We start from the raw sequence: 16,033 nt of genomic DNA, 5'->3' as shown, positions 1-16,033 counted from the left end.
TTAGGCACAAGCAGAATGTAGACAGCCAATGAAAGTCTATTGTCATCCAGTCCACATTTGAAGAAAAACACAACACTAAGTCAAGACAAGCTAGTAAAAGAAAAGAAAAGAAAAGAAATAAAAAAAATTTTCCAAAAACAACAAAACCAAGCTAAGAGGAGGCAGGCAAGCGCCTCCAACAAAGCAAAATCAAGCCAAGTTGATCCCAAGGGACCTAAGCATTTCTATAAACTGCACATATAAAAAAAATGAATGGACGTAGACAATTCTTAAAACTGCAAATTTACCAAAATGAAGAGATCGGAATGCCTTGAAACAGCAACACCACCACCAAGACAGACCTACAAATCTTTGAACTGCAGGAAAAAAGCCCAATCTTGTTTCTTGAGTACTGAAATATGTAGACTTTCCTCCATCAACAAATCTCCTGTATTTGGCCTTTGTATTTTATGTTTCACAACCAACACTATTTTGTCATTTATTTCCAATTAGTCAGATTCAATTAAGGTGGCAGTAGAAGGAACAAATACTGAGACAGAATCTGATGAAGTAGTGTTGTTGCAAGCTTGAATTGCATTTATGCCTTTTGATTTAGGATGTGGCAGGTTTCTCACTGTGTAAACAAAAATGTCTTTTAGTTCATTCAATTCTCTGCCCAACCTATTATGAGCCTGCCTTTCTCCTAGCTTTTTTTCTTTTGGACCTGCAAACTGCAGCCCAACCTGGATTTACTGAATAAAATTCAGTAATATAATTTAACTCAGACTCCTAATCTATCTTTAAAGTTTTAGGCACAATGAAATTATAAATATGGGATAAATCTACTAATAAGATTAGAAACATATCTATTTTAATATTACTATTTGCTAATCATAATGGATGAATTTATTATTCGATTGGATGTTGTTCTTCTCTTCAAGTTGGTGTAAATTTCCCTATTTCCTTATGTGCTATTTTCTTACTGTTAACAAATTGATTCTTTGAAGCTATAATTTGAAGTTTTTGCAGTCTAATTCCCCTGGTATTAGTGTTCTTGAAAAATTGTTCTATAGTACAAGCATCACATTGACCATCAGGATGCATCTATATATATATATATATATAACATTGTTAATAAAGCTAATAAACAAAAATTTTTGTCAAGCATTTTTTATCCTGTGAAGCATTACAATATTCCTTAATGAAGGAATGGACATTGTTCAACTAATTCAACCATTTCAAATCAATGTCCAAGCAGATCTTTCTTGGTTCTTGCAGTCACTGGAAGGCGTTTTGTCGATCCCAAGTTCGCAATGAACACTCAGAATTTAAGCTCAGATCCTTCAATGTCCGGTTAGATTTTACAGGAACTGGAAGGCCCTTAATACTTGGAGACCTTTGCTGCTGCTGGTAAGGACTAGGCCTCCCAAAACTACAACTACTAGGCACTTCAGTAGCTGTAGATGGTATCAGAGACAACTTATTCTTACATGGTGAATAGCTATCAGAGTAGGCATCAAAACTTCCTGGCCTCAGCTTTGGGGAGCTCATTGATCTTGCTTTTGCCTTGGCAGATTCAGTTGCAGCCATGTAAGTTGGAATCACATGAGACCTGGAGAAGGAATTGTCTTCTCCCAGGGAGCATTGCTTTCTGTGAAATGATCTTCTTGGAGCTGTTGTGGGAGAATCTAATCCTTCAACTTGATCCTGTCTTTGCAGACCTCTCAATTTAAGTTGTTTCCCTCTGTATTCCACTCTAGGCTTTGGACTTGAAGTTAAAACTGTATCCAAATCTTCTAGTTCTTTGCTCTTGTTAGAAACTTGACTATCCACCCATTGCTCTAGCCAGTACCTCCACCTTCCATTCACCTTATTCCTCTCGGTTTCTGCTGAATTCTGGAAGATTTTTTTCCCCTTCCATTATGAGAAAATGCTACTGTAGAAGAAGTTAATTCTAGAAAAGAAAGATTGCCAAACATAGAGAAACTTACCCTGTGATTAAACGAGTATTCTTTTATCCTTTCTCTCTTTATCGCAGCCTCTTTCTTGCTAAGAAATAAGGTATCTAGTTCTTCCTTTGTCAAAATGCTTCCATCCCATCTTTTCTGGCAGTTTGTGTCCACCTGAAGAAGGAAAAAGATTTTTGGGCAGAGAGAGCTAAAATGGTTAAACAGATTTTGGATATCAACCAACTATTCTTGAGTTGATTGAGTTGCTGATACAACAGCAAAGATCTCCAATTGTCTATACCTACCCTTATTATCTTATCCCTCAAGTTCTGGAACTGTTTCGTTTTATCAGAGAAACAAGTTCCTTCCACCGTTTGGATTCTCTTGGCACAGACCTGTGACTGGATATTTACAATGGACTGCAAGCATTTCAGGGTATTCATAGCTTGGCGTCGCACATTTCGCCCACGAATAATAGCCTGAAGCTTCACTATCCCCTTCAAAGCTCGCAGAGCTTTCCTTGCCTGAAATTCTCCCAGATATACTTGTCAAAAACCATGCAATATGTGACGAGAACTGAGATTATGTATTCCTAGTAAAGTTGTTGGAATCACAAACTGGCTATTGAGGGTTGAGTTTTCGATGACAATTTTCATTTGCCTGAAAATCACCTTACATTCCACACTTCTCTCGATAACATGTGTGTTTTCTCCTAAATTCTAATCCTCCTCAAAACCACACAAGTGAGTTACTATTTCTCTATTCCAAGAAAATTCGTGTGTATTTTTGCTAACAATAAAATGTCAAATAAAGAAAAGAGCTTGAAAAAAAAAACTCACAAGATAACCACGAAACGTAGCTTGAATTTTAAGGGCTGCAATTTCTTGGATCTCTCTCTCACATTGATGAGTCGAGTGACGGGTATCAGCTTGTATTTTCATGGAAGAAAGTTGTTCTGTTTCTTTATCACATTGATGGGTGGAGGAATGAGGGACACCAGTTAGCAAAACAGCCTCAGCAGCAGCATGAGCAGCTGCAACAGCTGCTTCAGCAGCTGCAGCAGTGGCAAGTGCAACATCCAGAGCTCGCTTGCTCTGCTCCTGCTCTGACTCACTTAGTGTTGTTCTTTCTCTTGGTGGTGATGGTGCTGAAATAGAGGCCAACCTGCTTTTCATCTTGAGCCTTCCAAAGAAAACCCATTTTCTTTTCTTGTCCTTCTGATAATGGGTAAGTTACGTAATAGATCTCAGATATTAAAATGAAAGAGAGAATTTTGTGTATATAACATACCTTTTCTTGTTTGGATTGTGTATCTGAAATGAAAAACTTTCTCACTAGATTGAACCAGCTCCTCTTCTTAGCCATTGAAGCACCATTACTGCCCACAATACAGAGTGGTCCTCAATGATTAAAGAATATTTTTTTTATGAAACTGATCTGTTACCATGATTTCAGGTAGTTTTATAAGCAAATCTATATGCAATGAAGATAAAGGAAGGTTGATGAAAGATTGGGGAGAAAAGGGGAATTATACATATTGGTGCGTTGGTGAAGGAGAAAATCCATTACAGGAAATATTTGCAACAGAATTTAAGAAGACTATGAGGATGATTTGTGGAAGAGATTGTTTAACAACTCAAGCTTTTAGCAAGATATTAATATGGCAATTTAAGTGTATAAGTTTAAACCATTTGCACGGAAATACTCGAAACAGTAATTGAAATGCTAAATTCAATGCTGATTGCGGACGTTAAAAAAAAATGCTTACCCATCTCCTGAAATTCGGTGGTTTATTGAATCAAGTAAGCAAAATCTATTCTTGGAAATTTGGGAACTACACTTTTATAAAACTCAGAAAGATTTCCCTTGAATTCAGACGAACCAAATGTTCACTACACCAAAGACCAAGCAATGTGATTGTGAAGGAGCTGAATAAGAGATGGGCGAAGATAGGCTCTTTTTTCTCGAGAAACTGAAATCACAATGACCAAAAAGTCCAGCAAATTCAGGAGTTAGTGATGATCTTGGTGGCTATTTTTGTATATTTATGCAATAATTCATCTTTGTCATGATGAGTTTCATCTGTTCATAGCTGTGGGCCTTTAAGAAAAGCACTATTTAAGAAAAGGTAGAACCGTATTGTATTTAATATTCATAGAAGGATTCTTTCTGTGTGAATTATCAGAATAGTCTTTTAAGCTTCATGGGACCTCTCACCTGTTTCCAACTATGATATTTCCTAACTGTAACAGACATCTTCAAAGGTCTGTTGGGGGTGAAATTATTGAACCACCCTTTTGTTGCTATTTGCTCAAGCCTCAAGTCACAAGTGAAATTCTAATGGGATTCGCCCTGAAAAAGCAATAGAGCATTCCCTAGCTAGGGCCTAGGTGTTCAATGTTTATTCCAATTTCCTTGTGTGTGTTTTCCTTTTTGCTTTTTTTTTTTCCCAATATAGATATGTCATTGCAAAAATCCAACTTTCAAGCAGTAATTGTGGTGTAATGTTTCTTTGCTAGAATTGCAGGGTGGAGTTAAACAGTAATGAATACCCATTTGGCAAGAGAATATTTAAGGTGAAAAAGTGTTAGTTTCTTGAGTAGAAAAGTGGGTATTCCCTGAAAAATAAGAGTACAAGGAGAGACTGTTAAATGTACAAACACCTCCTGCTGCAAAGGCACAAACACAGAGAAAGAAGTGATATTATTGAGAGAAGTGGGGAGAGAGGTGTACCAATGCAACCTGCAATAGGCAATAGTTGAGTGGAATATGCGGAGGAGAACAAAACAGCCTTGGGTTTCAAGATGGAAAGACAGCTGTTAAAGGGCCCTTTAAAGAAGTGCGGTCATAATTCTACTCATCTTTTGGCAAAGAACAAAAGATAAGTTCTCCTCTTCTCTCTTCTCCTCTTCCTTTGGAGAAAAAACTTATGGGTTTTTGGTGAGCTATCTACATAGAGTGGCCTTAAACTAGTGCATGTGAAAGTCTTAATGTCATTACTATATCTTCAGCCTACAGGGCCACAGCTTCAACCAGAAACCAACTTAAAGTTCACTGGAATTAATAGCATCGCAACAACTAGAAGTAGAAGGAATTAGCTACCAAATGCATGAGAAAATATAGAGCAATCATTAAAGCAATGGGTGGGCTAACTGCATCATATTTTCCACAAGGCCTTTGATCCTTCAAGTCACATAATTACTAGCTGGGCCTTTGAGTTCATTTTCTATAACACTGTTTCAAATGCATAAGCACATGCAAAAGCTGGGATGGAATTGATTGGTTGTGACCTATTAGTATAATTCTATCCCCCACTTGTAAGACAATGGAAGGAGTGAGACTGAATTTAGTGCCAGAACCAGTGGGAGGAGCTTCTTTCTCTTCTTGAATACAAGTCGAGTAAAGCAAATAGTGTGTTGAACACTTGAGCTATGTAATGATTTTAGTAAAGCAAATAGTAGAAAACAATTAATTGAACAAAAAACGAAAATGTTAGAATCCAAATGGTCATCCTCTTCATACTTTATTTATTTTATCTTCTGAATTGATAGCATCATTAAAGCCACAGAAGCTTTTGCCTTAGTGTCCTGATATTCTATCCATGGATAAGTGCGCCTTCCATTAATTACTAGCTCGTACCTCTTTCCATACAAAACCTATTACCATTGAGGCAGGCTTTTCTCCGATGGAGTTGGGCAATGGGCATGACTTTTTAGCTTCTATGCCAACTTCGGACCAACTGCAACAAAAAACCCAAAAGAGATTGGGCCTGAAGTCTTAGACCCATCCAATTTTCAGGCTGGGTTTAAAGACTTAAGCCCGACTCATCTCAAACATTTTTAATTGGGCTATAGGCTAAGAAGCTTCACATTAGTTACTTGATAATAAAAGCTCTTCAATAGCACAGCCCTTCAGTTTATCTATCGGCGTTTCTCCCTTACGTTGAAATTCCCTCTCTCAAGAATCAAGCTTTTAACATGGGAGTGAGTGAGATTTAATTGAGAAGGTTGTGGGATTCTGATGTAAAATGGGCAATTGGAGAAACCGTCGACCGCGTAGATTTTTCTACGAACAATATATAGATCCGGCATCATCTTACTACGACCCGGAAGAACCTACTCCTAATCCTGGTGCGTTCCTATGCCTGAATATGTTGTTTTTTTTTTCCTATAAGAATCTTTGCAAAACTTGAATTGGGTTTCATCCAAAATTGTTTCGCTGTAGATTTTCCTTCTGAGTTTTATTTAGAATCGGTTCGTATTTGTTTTGCTCATTGATTTAGTCGCTTTTGGTTTTAAAAATTTATTATTTTATTGCCCTGTTTGGTTGCTAAGAAAATGTTGACTATAAGTGGATGTATTTATATATAGAGGATTGCCCACTTTAAGAAATCGTGAAATGCTGCTATACATGATCAGTGTAGTGTCAAAAATTGCTAAGAGCACCGATATGTCAAATGAGAGGAATCAAAATTGGCGTTGGCTTTGTGAAATTTTGCTTATTGCATAGCATAGTAAGTGGCCCACTTACACAGTGCCAAATAGTGTGTACTATTTGTGGGGATTCAGGACAAGTATGTTACTTATAATACAATTTACCAAATGCTAAAGAATGGCAAACACCTATTACTTGCTTTAAATGCCTTTTAGGTCTATTCAGTTTTTACATGTTACTACCACTCCGCAAGAATGCATTTGATGTCATCGATTGAGGTTGTAAAACTTTGTTTCTAGTTTTGTTCTGAGCACAACATTTAATGCATAAAATCTATATACAAATAAAGTAGGTTGAATAATAAAATATCCACTGTGACTTGCTGTGCAAGAAGTATCAATTTTGAAACACGCTATCTAATGTATACACGTCTGCTTGAGAAAAGAATAATTTTTTGTTATTTGTTTAGGCATTTTCCACTCGTCTTCTCCATTTAGATTGGTATGAAGTTTTGAGTATTACTTTCCATGAAGCCAGTATTGGACATAACTCGAGCTTGGATATGTGGGTTGGAAAAGTTTTTGAATTTTTTGATCTACTGAGTAAAAAAGAAAACACATTGTCCTTGGAACTCCTATATTTCAAAATAGAAGGAATTGGAATTAATCTTAAGAAATGTCTATTTTCAATTTGCAGGGGACATTTCTGCGTGTTAAATATCAATTTGGGCCGCTTACGTTTTGAATTTTAGCTTGTTCATTTTCCCCTTTTGGCATTTTTATACAGTGCTAGACTTTCTTGGTTGGCAATCTAACCATTTTCCTTTATGAACAAACCAAAAAATTAGAGAAGTCATTTCTTAGTTTCAATCCTCTCTTCATGGCCAAAGCAGGGGCGGTCCAACCGCCCCTGATTGTGTTAATGCCATGGGAAGAATTTTGAACACTTAGCTTCTCTGTATGCCACTGAGTGTCTTCTTGCACTATCATACCAGTATGTTGATTCTTGCAATTTTTATTTGCTTCTGATCAAACATCTCTTGCAAGAATTTCTTTATTCCTCTCATGAAATTTTATCATCATCAAGAATGGTAGGTCTGACTAGAGCCCAACCACCACCCCACCCTCCCCAAAAAAAAAAAAAAAAAAAAATCATCCTCTTTTTTTTTTTCTTCGTAGAGTTTGCTGAAGATGGTGTGCCTTCATGGGAGAAGAAGTTCTGTTCTTTGATCGGATCAGTACCATGGAAGAAGGTAGTAAATGTTAAGAAGTTTATGTACTGCCATGGTAGTGTACTCAACTGGGATGATTCAGCTGGAGAAGAGGCATTTCAAAATGCGAAAAAGCGATTTTGGGCAGAGATCAATGGCCTTACTTCTGAAATCTCTCTCCCCAATCCAGATAAGTACATTGACAAGATAAACTGGAATCCTGATATTGATCCTGAATTGATAAAGGACTTGGAGTGTTCATTTTTTGCTCCTGAAGAAGGTGAAAAAGATGGCAAACTAGATTGCAAAAGCAAAAAGTTTAGAAACTCTGTGGCTGTTCCTTCAGAAGCATGGAACAGGAATTCTGGTGAAATTAGAACTTCTTGGGAATGTAACTATAATATGCAAAGTAGTGTAGCTTTGAAAGGTGAAGGACAGTGCTGGAACCAGTGGCATATGAGTACAGATAATTCAACTAATTTAAATAATGGTGATAACCCATGGGACCATTGCTCTGCACAGGGAAATGAAGGTGAAAAGAGCAACACATGGGGAGATGGTGATAATAAATTATGGGGATGGAATAATGTAAACCATATCAAACAGCAAATGGATTGGGATAATAACAATGTAAAGAATGATGATAACCCCTGGGAGTGCAACTTTTCTCAGGGAAATGAAGATGTGAAAGGCAACACGTGGGGAGATTGCAGTGATAAAGTATGGGGATGGAGCCATGGTAGAAACCAATTCAATCGATCAAAGGACTGGGATAGTGGTCCTTGGAAGCGCAGCAGTCAAGGCGTTGTGCAGGTGAAGGAGAAAATACAAGGCTATCATTATTGGGATAATAATCTGCAGCAGCCAGGGAGTTCTTGGAGAAGCAACTCTACTCAGGGCAGTGGAAGTTGGAAAGATAGACAATGGAAAGGTTGGAAACGCTGGGACAATCACTACAGAGAGCCTAAAGGATTGGAACTTGGACAAGTGGGTGGTGGCTGGGGAACCTCAAATGATGGAAACCGGAAGAGAGAAGGCACCCATCAATGTTTAACAGGTAACAAACAGACAAGGTTTCAAGGGAATGGTTACCAAACAGGTCACAGACGGAGGGGATAAGCTACTAAGAAGGTTAGTGTTGCTTTAGTAAGCAGTGTTGTAGAATTGGCCTTCTGTTCAGGGATAATAGATGCATAGCTGAAACGTCTCAGCATTAAATGAAGCAGTGTTTTGCAGATGCCAACGAGCTTCCTTCCTTCTTCTTATTCTTCTTCCTTTTTTTTCTTTTTTTTTTTTTGGTCTTATGACGATGTTCGTCCTGTACAATTCATACCACACCAGAACAAGAACGAACAACATGATTAACTCTCAGTGTTCAGAAAGGATACACAAAACTTTTTACTTGTATTGTCTCTACTCTGTGATAGAAATACATTCTTTATGAGTGCAGTTTATTTATTTTATCTAGTGCCTTTTTTTCTAATTATAAAAAAATAATGGTGTTTTGAGTTTTTTTTTTTTTTTTTTGTGTGTCACGTGATGAATTGTCTTGAATCATGTGATACTGAAAAATAATGATAAACTAGTTTGCAAGACTGCATTCGGCGTGGAATTTTTTTTTTTTAATCAATAAAATATATTAAGGTTATTTTTCTTAAGAGAAAAATAAAAATAAAAGAGGGATGAGAAGATTGATATAAAAAAGCAAGTAAAATAAAAGAGCATGAAAATGAATTTGACAAACTAAAGTGATTAAAAATTAGGTGAAACTACTTGCTCCTGAGATTATGTCATAATCATTAATAGTGATTGATTCTGTTATACAACCCTTCACTCATCACATGTAAAGAAAAGCCGCTGATGTGATAACGGCAAGTGCTCGTCTTTCCTTAAACAAGTGAGCAATCAAGATTTATTCAGTCTTGTTTTGTATTCTTTCTTAACAGAAACAACTGTAAGATAGTGCTGAGATGATCAAATAGAATTAGAGAGCTGCTGCCATCTGAAAGAATACAAAACAAGAAAGCTAAATTTCCTCACAAATACAAAATATAGCAGCATGGTGTTATGTGATTCTCTCCTTTTCAATTTCCTCAGGTGCTCGAGGTTTCCTTAATAACGTGAATGATGGCTTTTCTAGGAGTTTAGTAACAGGCAACAGGTATTCTCAAAGCTGCTTAGACATCACAATAACTAGAAATTGCGTTGAAACTGAAAAAAATTACCCATTCAAAAATATTCAACTTTGTAACGAGTAGGACAGTGTTTTTACTTGTGGCTGTGGCAATCTCGGGTAATATTAAAGAAGAGAGAGAGAGAGAGAGAGAGAGAGAGAGAGAGGAAATCATCTATTTCTCCTTAATGGAAAACAATTTCAACCAAAATCTCAGTGATAATCATTATAGCAATTTGAAGTCAGAAGTGCACTCTAAATTACAGGGGAGCTACAATTGGCTTTCTACACTGGTGCGTACTAATGCATACAACTCCAGATAAAAAAGGAAATCCTAACTATACAAATAAGCATATATATACATACTGAAGCCTAGGCCTCCCGCTTGGGTCGGTTGCGAGTTCGTGTGCCTTGAAGAGCAGGCTGCTGCACTTCATCCTTTATGGGAAAGTCGACATCATCGTCACCATCCTCTTCATCTGCTTCCCTGATTGCTTGATTAATTGCAAGCTGCTCCATAAAACCAGATAAGTCAAGAATTATTACAAGGATAATGACACATCAGCATGCAGATACAACTACAAGTTAGAAAAAATATCATGTAACATTTTCAGATTTTCTACATATTGAAAAATCTTCATCTAATTACAACCACTCTTGCACTATGAATAACATAAGAAATAACACAGGAGCACAGAACTAAAAGTCAGGAAGTAATATGCAAAGAAAACGTTATCTCATAACGAAATAGCAGTAGTATGAACTCACTAGCTGGTAGAAAGTCATGTTTAGCTGATTTAAGCTGCCAAAATCATGCTACAAAACAATATGCATTAGGCACCATTGTATGCTAAATACTAGGAATAAAAGTAAGTTGAGACCACAAGTTTAGAAGTTTAGCCTGTGAATGGTCAACATCTCAACGTACAGGCACGAATGATTAGTCCTCTGGGCAATAAGTACAAAGCAAGCTTTGGGTTGTTTGATTCGGTATTATTAGGAGTAAATATTCAATTAAACAAGTATCTGTTCGTTGACATTATATAATGCAAATACTTGAAATTCTCAGTATCTCTAACTCTTTATGTTACGCCATGAAGTTCTTCACATCGGAACGAAATAAAGACGGCTTCTTTAAAACTAAAAATACACTTCCCATAAATGACTAATTAAGAATGAGGCAGCACTCTTCGTTGCACCAAACCCAGTACGGACTTGTGTCAAGCACCTACTGGGTATTAAAAGAAAATGAAAATGCCCAACTCATGGAAATCTTTGCCCAGTTGATAATATCAACGCAAAAGTAAAACAAGATAAAAGTTAATATCAAACACCTCCTCCAGATATTCTCTGTCAAGCTTATCAGCAATTTTAATAGAGGTGAAGATGGTGCCAAGGAGGAGAGACAGAGGGAACACGAATGCAATCACGTAGCTGGTCGTGCTGGGACCCGCACGTGTGACCACAGTCAAACGTCTCCTCGTTTGACAATCTCCGGCGAAGCGAGTTGCCGGCGAGGTTGGCAAGTGCATAGGCTTGAAGGAGGCACGAACGGGTGTGGCGGAGATGGGGACTGTAAGAGAGGCTGAGCTGGGGATTAGGAAACTCGCCATTGTGCCTTTGGGGGAACCTATTTGGAGCGGATATTTTATGGGTCAAGCTCTTTTTGATTTAGTCATTTTTTGGTGGCTGTTTTAGCTTGCTTGATATCCTGCTTAAAATTAATTTTTTTTTTTAAATTACTTTAAATATTTTTGAAAGGGGACAGTTTGAAAAAATTATTTATTTGTTTTGAAAATCTATAATTAAAATATGTTAAATTTAATCTAAAATTAATTTTTAATAATATTTAATTAATATATTTAAGGATATTTAAGACACAATTTATATCTTGCAATCCTAGAGAAAGATTTACAACCGTGAAAATGATGATTATTTTGATCGACAGATTAATTTATATGTTCAAACATTATATTTGAATGAAAAGTTAAGAGTTCAAAAGTTTTTTTTTTTTTAAATGTTGTTTTAGATGTTATTAAAAAAACTTATGAAAAAAATTTAATTATAAAAATTTTAAATTTAATTTTAAATTAATTTTGAATATCTTTTTAATTAATATATTTAAAAAAATAATTTTCTATGCAATAATTTTCACAACAATGCTAAAGGAATGATCCTAAATTATTTCTCTCTTCTCTTTCCTTCTTCCTTTTACGAGTTCTTTGAAATGGTCAGTGGTGAAAATTTTCACTAATGATTACATCTTTCTTTTTCTTTTTTTTTTTATTTTTTATATTTATTTGTGTTTTACTCAATAATATCTAAATTCATATTATTTTGAAATCTGTATTATACTCTGAGTTTTCTCTTTTCTTTTGAGAGAATTTATTACCTCATCTTTTACGATAATTTATTATTTCTTCATTTGTGAGAATTTATTATTTTATTAACACAATCAAAAGTACTTTATCAACACAACCAAATTCTTTAAAAATAATTACTATTATATTTTATATAAATAATTTTTCTTAAATTTTCTTATACAAATATGAAATTTTATATTTCTTATTTATATTCAGTTTCTATTCGAAAAATGTTATATCTTCTATTTTCTATAAAAAAAAAAAAAAAAGCCTAAGTAATCAATGGAGAGGGATCGGAAAGTCTAAGTTTTCCATATTTACTGCAAAGTCTAAATCCTCGTTTCTGGGTATGGAAATATTCGGCTATATTGTAAGTGTATCATACAAAATAAATGAATGAGACTGATAAACGAGTCAACAACATTAAAAAAAAAAAAAAAATCATTTATCGACTAAATATAAAACAGTCACGCCTAGGCTGGTTTGATATAATAGCTAAAGTAAAACAGTGACTTTGAAAGCAATCAGCCAAGGGCAAACATTCTTTAAGCAAAGTTAAGCCAATTTGAGGTTATCTTACGCTTTCCTTTGATCAAAACACCACAGATGGCGTCTTAAAGAAACATGACTATCAATGAATTTGAGTTCAAAATACTGAAATTGTCACGACTCAACCTATGGGCCAGACAGGCACTAAGACCTTGGCCAACTTAAAGCCCCCGAGGCCCGTAGTAAGTCTAACTATTCCTTAACCCAACTCTTTGGCCTATTTAGGCCTAATTTCAAGAATTCAACCGGACAGAATCCAGCCATAAAATGGACCTTTCAACGGGGAGTTTTTGACTCACCCGACTTGTAAACACATTATATAATCAATTGAGGAGCTCAGCTCACCCTCCACATACTCATACAACATAAAAATAAATGGGAGCTCAGCTCCCTCATCCAGTCCATTAACATGCATAAAATAATAAGTTTACAGGTCTAAAATAACAATATATATTACAGACCCAATTTAAATAAATATTTCTAACACATGCGTAAATTCTAAGAGTTAACAGGTTTATAAAAAATAAATAAACGATCTGCGAGGGAGAAAAGCAGGTTAACCTCAAAAATATCCTCCTGTGGCCTGGAAAAATATTAAACAGAAGTGAGCATTCGACTCAGAGAGTAAAATATCAATTTTAACCATAATCTCTATAACTATCTAAAGCTAATGCACCCTGTAGAGTGAAATGTAACATCAGCAATAATTTCACATCATAGCAGTAAAAATGTAATTTGGAGCACTCACACACCCGAAAATGTCAAACAATACATATATGGGAGCTGATCCCCTTTACAGTTCTCTTAATCCAACCTATGCCAGCGAAGAACTCAGCTCGGACTTCCACTTAATAACCAAATCGGGGTCCCAGCAAAGAACTCAAGCCGTGTCTATCTCGAAGGACCAGGTTCCCAGCGAAGATCTCAAGCCGTATCTACCCGTCCTATCCATAGTCAACACCACATCACACGCACTCCAAATTACCACAACAATATCCATGACACTTTAACAGTTATGAATGCAACATAAAATGTGAGTTTAACTATATAGATACATACATATAAGTGATGCATGAGCATGCTTAAACATATAATAATAGTAAAATTACAATTAAAATTAATATTTTACTCACAGACTTGACAACAATCACTGTGATGGCTGGGCGAAGGAAGAAGGCTGTCCCAGCTCACCTGACAATTTTATTACAATGATTTAATAAATTTGACTCAATACAAACTAAGAAAAGACCAAATATGTCTTAAGTCGTGCCGAAAATTCGGCAGAGTCTCCCCTATGCCTAATACCTACCCAACCTGCAAAAGGACTCAAAATACACTTCTATATTCACCAACCATACACCCACAACTCAATCATATCACACAGCCCCTCTTGGGCCCATCCAAACAGTTATCAATCACAATATGTAAATTTACAGTTTAGTCCTTATAATTGATCATTTTTGCAAAAACTACCCAAATAAGCTCTAAAAATTCTAAAACTTTGACCCACGGTCCTTAACAATATTATTAGGCTATTGCAAAAAGAATCATAATTTTCTGAGCTACCACGAATATTTTATAAATTTTTTATCCCATTTAAGTACTAGAAAATTATGAAAAAGCAAGGTTCGGGTTTACCTATGCCGATTCCGACTTCGGGAATGCACTCGGGACGTTTGACATTGGTGGGATAGCCAAAACCTCGATCCAATTCGGAGACTTTTTCGACAGGCGGTCTGTCTGGCCGGAAATTCACAGACCTAGACAACTGTTGAATTTTCGCGAATTGAAGATACCTACACGAAGCCCACAACACAGGGGTTAGTACATAAATTTTACGAAATTTTCTAAGCTCATTTAATGCTAGGAAAAACACTACGAAATTCCGTGGGACCCACCGAAAAACGGTGTCGGAAAAATTTAAAATTTATATCGCCGCGAAGCTCTCGACGAGTGGAGCGCTATGGTACTCTCGGTTTTCTCGTGGGGTTCACGGTTTGCGAGAAATCTAGCCCAAAAGTCAAAATGGGTTAAAACTTCCCGGACAAAAATTGGACAAACCGCTCGATGAATTTCGGTGTTCTTGATGTCTATGAAAAGCTCTCGACGAGTAGATAGGTTTAGACATAAGACCCGGCCCAATCGGTGGGTGAATTGGCCGGATTTCGACCGGGAAGACGAAGCGTCATGTGCAACGCTGCGTCGCGTCGCCAGCGACGTTCTTGCCGTTCGGCGGGCGTGGTGGGGTGGTGGAAGCGTCTTGGGAGGGTGGGGTGGCTGGAGAGGCGACTTACCGGGGAGGGAAGGTGGGAGGAGAGAGAAAACGGGAGAGAGAGAGGAAGGAGAACGCGCGCGGGAAGAGGAGAAGAAGAAGAAAATGAGCCGGCCCGATTCAGCCAGTCCGATCCGGTCCGATTCGATTCAGGATATAAAATTTTAAATTTTTACTCTGCCTTGGGATCGAAAACGAGGTCCAAAAATTCTGCAAAATTCTAGAAAACTCAAAAAAATTCATAGACTCTAAATATATTTTTAATTTTGTCACATGATCTTTAAATTAAAATTTAAAAATCATCAAAGTTTTTATTTTTAGAAAATCGAATCCGATTTCTAAAATCCAAAATGTAACACCCCAAAATTTTAAATTTATGAGCATTTTTGGTATTTTAATTTTATTTAAATTTTAGGAATTTTTTTGAGATTTTTCGGATTTTAAAAATCGGGTTCGATTTTCCGAAAATATAAACTTTGATGATTTTTAAAAATTAATTTAAAGACCACGTGGCAAAACTAAAAACATATTTGGAGTCTACGTATTTTTCTGAGTTTTCTGGAATTTTTTCGGAATTTTTGGACCTCGTTTTCAGTCCTGAGGCAGAGTAAAAATTCAAAATTTTGTATTCTGAATCGAACTGGCCGAATTGGATCGGACCGGTCGAATCGGACCGGTCTTCTTCTCTTTTTTCTTCCCCGCGCGCGTCGTTCCCTCTCCCCTTCTCTCTCTCTTTTCTCTCTCCTCCCTCCTGCCCGGCCACCACCTCCCTTGCCACCCAGTAGGCCGCCGCCACCCACCTCCCGGCCAGCCGCCTTGGCCGAACGCGCGCAATCTCCCTCCTCGCCTTGCGTTGTTTGGCTTCTCGGGCCAAAATCCGGTGATCCGCCACCAATTGAACCGGTCTTGTGTCTAAAATCATCTACTCGTGAGAGCTTTCCATAGACACTAAGAACGCCAAATCCATTGAACGGTTTGTCCGATTTTTGCTCGGGAAGATTTTAGCCCATTTCGACTTTTGGGCTAGATTTCTCGAAAACCGTGAATCCCACGAGAAAACCGAGGCTACCAGCGCGCTCCACTCGTCGAGAGCTTCGCGGCGAC

The 16,033-nt window shown here is 36.9% G+C and overlaps 3 protein-coding genes across 3 annotated transcripts; 1 reads left to right on the top strand and 2 right to left on the bottom strand.

Annotated features, from left to right (window-relative positions):
* Window positions 1–1,123: 1,123 nt before the first annotated feature.
* LOC110661139 (protein IQ-DOMAIN 11) lies at window positions 1,124–4,163 on the bottom strand. Its single transcript, XM_021819705.2, has 6 exons — window positions 3,697–4,163; window positions 3,219–3,306; window positions 2,768–3,145; window positions 2,234–2,452; window positions 1,971–2,102; window positions 1,124–1,875 (listed from the first exon to the last, which is right to left on the bottom strand). The coding sequence occupies exons 2-6, from the start codon at window positions 3,291–3,293 to the stop codon at window positions 1,258–1,260; spliced, it is 1,422 nt and encodes a 473-aa protein (XP_021675397.2). The 5' UTR covers window positions 3,294–3,306; window positions 3,697–4,163; the 3' UTR covers window positions 1,124–1,257.
* A 1,649-nt stretch (window positions 4,164–5,812) lies between these two features.
* Window positions 5,813–9,035, top strand: LOC110661120 (uncharacterized). The gene is made up of 2 exons (XM_021819689.2): window positions 5,813–6,058; window positions 7,541–9,035. Exons 1-2 carry the CDS (start codon window positions 5,956–5,958, stop codon window positions 8,689–8,691), a joined length of 1,254 nt encoding a protein of 417 aa, XP_021675381.2. The 5' UTR covers window positions 5,813–5,955; the 3' UTR covers window positions 8,692–9,035.
* A 909-nt stretch (window positions 9,036–9,944) lies between these two features.
* On the bottom strand, window positions 9,945–11,429 carry LOC110661129 (uncharacterized). Its single transcript, XM_021819699.2, has 2 exons — window positions 11,080–11,429; window positions 9,945–10,255 (listed from the first exon to the last, which is right to left on the bottom strand). The coding sequence occupies exons 1-2, from the start codon at window positions 11,356–11,358 to the stop codon at window positions 10,118–10,120; spliced, it is 417 nt and encodes a 138-aa protein (XP_021675391.2). The 5' UTR covers window positions 11,359–11,429; the 3' UTR covers window positions 9,945–10,117.
* Window positions 11,430–16,033: the final 4,604 nt, after the last annotated feature.

The sequence above is a fragment of the Hevea brasiliensis genome, chromosome 1, assembly GCF_030052815.1.
Source record: "Hevea brasiliensis isolate MT/VB/25A 57/8 chromosome 1, ASM3005281v1, whole genome shotgun sequence".
NCBI classification, from domain to species: domain Eukaryota; kingdom Viridiplantae; phylum Streptophyta; class Magnoliopsida; order Malpighiales; family Euphorbiaceae; genus Hevea; species Hevea brasiliensis.
The sequence above is the reverse complement of the archived record's forward strand: the minus strand, read 5'-3'. Positions and strand labels throughout refer to the sequence as shown.